At 41.0% G+C, this 7,809-nt stretch overlaps 1 protein-coding gene across 1 annotated transcript; it reads left to right on the top strand.

The window, feature by feature from the left end:
• Positions 1 to 1,263: 1,263 nt before the first annotated feature.
• Positions 1,264 to 7,630, top strand: MYCFIDRAFT_175893 (uncharacterized protein; the record flags this gene model as incomplete). The annotated part of the gene is made up of 5 exons (XM_007929551.1): positions 1,264 to 1,269; positions 7,148 to 7,170; positions 7,199 to 7,380; positions 7,411 to 7,472; positions 7,508 to 7,630. The coding sequence occupies 5 exons, from the start codon at positions 1,264 to 1,266 to the stop codon at positions 7,628 to 7,630; spliced, it is 396 nt and encodes a 131-aa protein (XP_007927742.1).
• Between the last annotated feature and the right edge of the window lie 179 nt (positions 7,631 to 7,809).

The raw sequence follows: 7,809 nt of genomic DNA, 5'->3' as shown, positions 1-7,809 counted from the left end.
ATGCTATCTTCCCTTAAGTCTTTAGCTAGTTATAAGAGCCTCGTAGAGCATATCTTCCTTTCCTTATCGACCTAATATAGGAGGAGTTTGAAATATACCTTTAGTATATACGTACGATGCCTAAGTCTAAGCAGGAAGGCCGTAATGCCCTTTAAACTTATAGTATAAGCAACTAAATCGTCCGCTAGCACCCTACCCTATAGCTCTTAGCTGTCGCCCTTCGACCTAATTACGTATACGAGCTTATCTCTATCCCTAAGCCTACTAAGTTCTTTAAGGTTAGCGGTACTTATAAAAACTGTCCTTCTAAGGAGTCTGCTCGTCTCGGACAAGATATAGTTAAGCTCGTAGCTAGCGAGGGTACTAGTTACCTACGTATTAAGGTCTACCTTATGTCTAAGGATAAGACTAGCTGCTCTACTATTATCGAAGGTATATATTAGCCCGAGGTCTTTACAAACTAGGTTAAGAAGCTTGAGGCTCGTAGCCTAGTCCTACTAAGCAAGATCGGCAAGCTTACTAATAAGCACCTTACCGACGACGACCTCGACTATATATTCGATAGTTAGCCTAATAGTAAGGGGCGTAAAGCGGAGTAGATCCTCAACCCTCTAAAGGAGTGCGAGGTCTCTATTTAGATGCTATACCTACTATATAGTAATCTAAAGACTAAGAGCAACCGTATGTTAATTAACCTAGGCTACTCTCGCGTTATTAACGGCACTAAGATTAAGGGTTACGATAACTTAACCGTCGCTAAGGTTACTAAGGCGCACCGCAATCTAACCGCCCTTCTAGGTTCGAATACCTTCGTACCGTTCCCCTTCCCTACCGCTATCTTAGTCGAAGGCCTTAGTTGTATCTCCGACGCCCTAGTTAGTAGGATTCCTTAGTTAAGTTACGTTGTTTAGAACGAAGTTAAACAGATCCTCTAGCTTAATAACGAGGGACTTAAGGAATATCTATACGATTAGGAGAAAGCTGCGACGGAAAAGGCTACTAACCTCCTCGTTAATTAAGCTTTCTACGAGAGATAGTACTTCGGTACTAACAGCTTTAACGTATGCGGAGGAGATTTCGAGAACCGACTAGCAGATGAGGTTATTGCTAGTAAGGATTACGGCGCGTTAAAGCAATAGTAGGTCTATATAGTATTGCTTAGGAAGTTGTTTTTATATAATTATAGTATCTAGGATTAATGCTACCCCGGGGGTATTATTGCGGAGTTCTAAAAATAGCCTTAGCTAAGAACGCTAAGGATATATGCATGTTTGTTTTGAGCGCGCAATATAAAGCGTATCTAGTTAGATACGAAGAAAGGGAGGGATATTAGCTAGTAACCGGCCCTACACCTATAGGCTAGTTTTGAGCCTATATAAGAGGCCTCCTTCTATAGAGTAGACAGATTATCAACCTCGTATAGCACATTGTTTATATTATACTTCTATAATGCCTATATTGCAGGGCTCTAGTTATTAGCCTAAGCGACAGTCTCGTTATCCTATCTTGCTAAACATAGCTACCTATATTGCTATAGGTTATGTTACCCTCGGTAGCCTATACTATTACTACGAGTAGTAGTAGTAGTATTAGTTTCCGTCCTTTACTACTAAAGCGCAAACCGCGGCGCCGGAGAAAGCAACCGATAAGGGCAATTTAGACTTAAGCAAACCTATAACTCGCGTAGATAAGGAGATCGTAGACGCCGCTATCTATATAGGACTAGCTCCCTAAGGACTCCTTACGGATTCGACAATCCGCCTTCCTATAAGCCGTTTCGACTTTCCGAGACTTATAATAGCTTTCTATAACGCAGACTTAGAGCGGATACTGCCCGGTAACAAGCTACGTCTATTAAGGGAGTAGGAGAAGGATTTTATCCGCCGCTCCGTAGCTTTTTACGAACTTAATATCGATACTAGCTAGCTTATCCTCGCGATGTTCCTAAACGAAGAATAGAAAGCCTACCTCTACTATCTAATACTAGTTATATTAAATTTCAACTACGAGTACGGAAACATTCACTTCTAGGTCTCCTAAATACTAGTATCCGCTTAGGATAAGATCGAGAAAATTAATAAAGCCGACTCTTTCCCGAATCGAGATTTTATTACTAGTATATCTAGAGACGATAGAGACGTAGATATAAACGCTTTCCGTAACTAGACGAACTAGATACTAAGTTACGCCTCTAAGCAAATAATAAACGTTATTTAACAAAACAGCGACCGCTTAATACTTTACCTAATAAGTAAGCTCCTTATATCGGCGGTACCCTTACTATTAAAAGCCGCCGTCCTTCGATACTAGATAAAGGCGCTCGTCCTAATAGACGGGAATAACGAGATCTAGCCTATACCCTAGACGACTATTATTTACTATAAGAGAGATAACGACGTTAGATAGCTACTTAAGCACTTCGCGTAGGAACTCGACGACCGAAGCGGTAGACGGCCGCTATAGCAAATCGCGACTAAGGATACTAGGTACTCTAGGTCTACTATAGACAACGCGTTTTAGCCCCCTAGGGAGGATATTCTCGATAAGCTCGAGGCCGTAAAACAGCTATGTTTCGCGGAGCTAATATATGCCTGCCCTGTAAAGATAGTCTAGTAAATTCCGCCGAAGCCTACGTCTATCGACGATAGCCGTACCTTACTAATCGAGGCGATACGCGACTATAAATAGGACGACGACGCCTTTTAGAAGGCATTAGCTACGTTGCAAGGAAATTAGTAAAAGGACACCGACCTATAAGAATTTAAGTAATACGTCGGCCTTCTTATAAGAGCCGTCGGCGACGCGCTCGAAGATAGCGGCTATAATTAAGTAATAGACGACGAAGACCTCGCCGAACTAGACGCCGACGAGAGGTTATAGTACGAGAGATATATCGCGCTATATTAGAAGTTCGGTACCGCGTTTACCTAACTACTAGAAGAGAATTAAAGAGAGGTTATAGACTACGGCAACTAATTCGACTAGGAAGGTACCGCCTAGGACGGCAAATTCGACTCTACTAACCTCGAGGACATTATAGAGTTTATAAATACACTCGCCGATTTCTAGTTAGAAGACGGTACTATTAAATACGATAACGAAGACGAGCCGACCCTAAGTCTACCCCTAATTATCGATTCTATCTAGCGTATATCTAAAGAACCTAACTCCGCTACGAATGCGATTAAAGCTATAAAAGACCTACCGCTACTATAGTACCTTAGATAAGAGGAAAGCGACCTTTTTAAACTGCTTACCGCGCTCTATAGATTAGTACGACCGAGCGGCGATAAGGGCCTACGTAAGGCGCTCGGAAAACTTACCGTAGAGACTTTTAATAGTCTGTATCCTACTAATAAGAAAAAGGGCCTCCGCTTTCTAGAACTGCGCCCTCTATAGTAAAGAGAACCCGATAACGAGCATCCTAGAGATCCTATAGTTAGCGAATAGCAGTACTTCTTACACTCTCGCGCGTTAACGACCTAGCTAGAGGAAATAGGATATTAAGCATTAGCAGGCAAAGAAGAATTAGGATAGCGAGACGAAAAATAGGGGCGTATAGCCTAAAATCTCTTTTGTTATATATATAGATACTAAGTCTACCGTCCGCGTAGTCGCGGACATTTCGGGACCGGGGGATTCTATTACGAAGGCAGGTATAGGTATAGGCTAGGTAGGAGGCCCTAGCCTCCTATAGTATATACTTCTCTAAGCCTAGATAGACTTAGAATAATTATCTACTTTATAATATACGATATATAACACTAGGGGGATAGTCGTCGTAGGCTCTTCCTAAATCCCCTAAAGCCTTACCGCTTTAGTACCTATATCTCTTTACAAGCGCTAGCGCTTAGAGGGAGGGGGATAGTCGTTCCTTCTAAACCCCCTCCCTTACCGCGCGGAGTGCTCCTACCTTTGCTTACGTTAGCGCTTAGAGGCTAGGGGGATAGTCGTCGCGGGCTCCTCCTAAACCCTCTAAAGCCTTACCGCTTTAGTACCTATATCTCTTTGCAAGCGCTAGCGCTTAGGGGAAGGGGGATAGTCGTTCCTTCTAAACCCCCTCCCCTACCGCGTAGACTACTTATATATCGCCTGCTTTATTTATCGTATTCTGCTTCTCGTAGATATACTACTTAGCGTAGGAAATCGTATCGGCCTTAGGCTGCCGTCGTTATCGTATTAATTACTTTTGTTAGCGTAGTTTTGCTAGAAATGTGCTTAATCGACTTAACTTAGTCGGCTTCGATCTAGGTCTAGTTTCGTTAGGCTAGAGACTGCTTATTTATTAAAAGTATTAATTATTTATACTTCTAGTACGTAGATTAAACGCTTAACCTATAGCATTGTCTAAACCTTACCTCGCTACCTGCCTACCTTTTACGCTTCCTTCTAACTACGCTACTATAACGCTAGCGACGACAATAGTATATTAGTATATAAGAATTGCAGCCGTACGTCTAATTATAATACGAGCGCGTTCTTGTCTACTATAATAGGCGAACGTAAGAGGTATTACAGCACTGCCCCCGCTTTAAGTGTATTTATCCGAGTTCTTTGCGTCTACTCTAGAATAAATAGACCTAGCCCCCTCTTCTTCTTAGACGTACGCAGATTATATAATCTATCTAAACTAAGCTAGGGTGCCGAGTCGTAATTTTAGTAGGTTTCTTAAACCGCCGTAAGCCGATCTTTATTGTCGAGGTTTCTTCGTAAGGTCTTATAGTTGCTTTAGCTATTAATTAAATAGGTTTAGTAGCCTTAGATGTCTAATTAAAAAACTTAGTTCGTCTAGTTTCTATAGATATACTACGGTATAAGGGGAGTAAGCGCAATAGGTATATTTACTTAGTTAACTTATAATATGTCTCGAAGGGCTAGGTATAACAATATTTGACCGCTATAAAGCCCCGGCCGATTCGCTCTATAGTTTTGCTCTAGTATTGTCCTTTTGACCTACTAATCTCTATATGCATCTCTTTCTGTTTTACTTATCTTATACGGTATCGTATTATCGTATCGTCGTGTCGCCTTTAAGATCGCAGTTTCTATCGTTCTATATATATATATAATAGCGCGTAGTACTAGTGTAGTATTATTGTGCTTTGTTATTATTATCGCGCCTAAGAACTTTTGCCTTAGGTTAGGCGCACGTGATTTTGTATTCTTTTCTACTAATTAGAACGTCCGCTGCATTTTATATAAGAGCGCGCCCTTCTTACAAATCTAGCCCCGATATACGCCTACATAATACACAAATAACAAACAATAATAACGTACCTACACAACCGTAGGCTCGTAGAGCCTGCTAGACTCTAATCGTTATTTCGCGCTCGCGTTAGGCTAAAAACAGATACCTTCTATAACCTTCGTCGTAAGCTCCTTAGGTTGCTCTAGGTGCCTGTTTTTTTAGCCTTCCGCTTCGCTAGAATTAGTAATTAGGGCTAGCTTCCGAACCTTCCGACTAGCTAATTACAAACATACCTAATAATTCTTCGCCTATAAGCCTAAGAACAAGCCGTACTAAACCTAGTAAAGAGTATAGCGCGTAGCCCTAGACAGCGAGATAGAGGCAATAGTAATACTTTTTAGGCATTCTAAAGTACGGAGATTAGAGAGGTAGTTAATGCGACGGACTATACGTGCTTTGTTTAGCGCTATATATACCGTTTATAGGTAAGTAATACTAGGTAGGGTAGATAGCAAATAGGAATAATAATCGCCTCGTCTTAGAGAACTAAGAATTAATCCTTCTATTAACATTTTCGCGACTACTTTATATAGGCAATCTAATAGATTATATTAAAACGCATAACTACGCCCGCGGATATAAACCGCTATTTTATATAGTTACGACGCTATATTTAATCTTCGTAAATTAAACAATAATTAGGTATATAGAGGTAGCCCGGTTTAACTTTAGGCGCTCCGCTATAGCTTTCTCTATACCTAATATAGTTAGTATCGATGCCTAAGGATATAGAATTACATAGAAGAATCTATAATACTCGGAGCGCCTAAGAGGAGGTAGCGTTATATAATCGCTACTAGGTCGAAGAGATCGGATATTTTCTAGGCGCTTAGCGGCGGCGGCGGTAGCACGTATAGTGTCGTCTATCTATAACCGATATACTAGTATCTAGAGCAAATATTACCTTTACGAGCGAAGGCCTTAGCTAAGACGTCTTTTAGCAAGCTATAGGAGTATATTCTACTATGCCTCCCTACCTAAGCTCGTCGACGAAGGCATTATAGGCGTTTTATACTATATAAACGAAACATTTACTATATCCCCCCTAATAGCGCCTAGTATTAGCGCCGAACGCCTCGAAGAACTTCTACTCCCTTTTACTATACCTACTATATTACCTACTAAAAACTCCTTAAAAAACTCCCTACCTACCTCTTATACTTTACTATAATGTTCTCTATTAACCTCTAACCTATCCGCGTCGGAATCGTATAATATAGAGGCCGCCTAATCCCTCGCTTAATAGTCGTAAAAAAAAACAACTCCGCTCTTACGAATACGTACTAACGAATCGTATCCTAAGGCGCAAAGATTATAATCGTAGGAATTAACGCCTCCTTAAAAACAAAAAAAAAATTCCTTATAGCGAATTCGAAGTAGAAAATTCCGTTAACCCGATCTACTAGTACTAGTCTAGTAGAGGAGAGAACTATTATTAGATACTGTCTATTATAACACTATAGAACTTTACCGCTCCGTAGAAAGGAAATAATAAATAACGTAGATATAATAATAAATTAACTTATCCCTATCCTCGAAGAAATTACATCGGAGGGTAGGATATATATTAATAAGGTAGGTAAGATATATAACATATAATAGCATATTTTTGATTTAATTAACGCGAGAATATATATAAGCCGAATTCTAAGATCCCTATTAGAAACAAAATTCTTTCGGGGTTGAATTCTGAACGGTTGCGGCCCCGGGGGCCGGGAAATCAAGAAGAAGTATGATCCGGGGACCGGAGGATTTGTTTTTTTTTTTTGCGTTAACTAGTGTTGGAAGGGGGATAGGAAGTAAGGTAAGGAGGAGTGAAGATAGGATAGAGAAAATCGGGGGTAACTGCTTCTTATTATAAGATCGATCGATAATATCACCGAAGCATGGATGATATAGTTCTACACTGAGCAAGATAGGATGTGCCTATTATACAAGTCGATCTTCCAGCCATATCACACCCACCTTATCCTACGACGACAACAACCAAAGAGGACTTCGGCTTGCCACGCGCAGATGGATATCTTTGACATGCATAGCGAGTTCCATTAGAGCAGAGCAGGTTTTCCATGATCCGATCCTACCGAACGTCCCTGGCGGTGTGGTCTACGATGTGTTTCGGAAATTCCTGGGTAAAAAAAAAAAAAAAAAAAAAGCACAAGATTCACGACGACGATGTTCAAAGATCATCACATGGCGAAGACACCACGTCCTCAGTAGTGCTGTGGTAGGAGGCGAGCATGCATTCCAACGGCTGAGAAGAAGAAGTCTGGCGGGAAGGGAAGGCTGTGCTCAAAATTCGCAATGAGAAGCATGGGTCACTGCATTGAGTTGACGAGGAGATTGAAAGACGGATGTAGTAAAAGAAGATCGATCATGTAAAGGTTTTCAAAAAAAAGGCCTACTCGTAGAATGTTGACGCAATCAAATCAATCACACAATCTCTGTATCAAACCCTGATGTTAAAGAAACCAGTCTCAAACCCCATCCATCGACGTGATAATCACAAAAAGCCAAAAAGTCCAAGTCCAAGTCCCAATCTCCTCCTCCTACCTCCCCCC

This window comes from Pseudocercospora fijiensis (genome assembly GCF_000340215.1).
Source record: "Pseudocercospora fijiensis CIRAD86 unplaced genomic scaffold MYCFIscaffold_5, whole genome shotgun sequence".
In the NCBI taxonomy this organism is placed as follows: Eukaryota; Fungi; Ascomycota; class Dothideomycetes; order Mycosphaerellales; family Mycosphaerellaceae; genus Pseudocercospora; species Pseudocercospora fijiensis.
The sequence above is the reverse complement of the archived record's forward strand: the minus strand, read 5'-3'. Positions and strand labels throughout refer to the sequence as shown.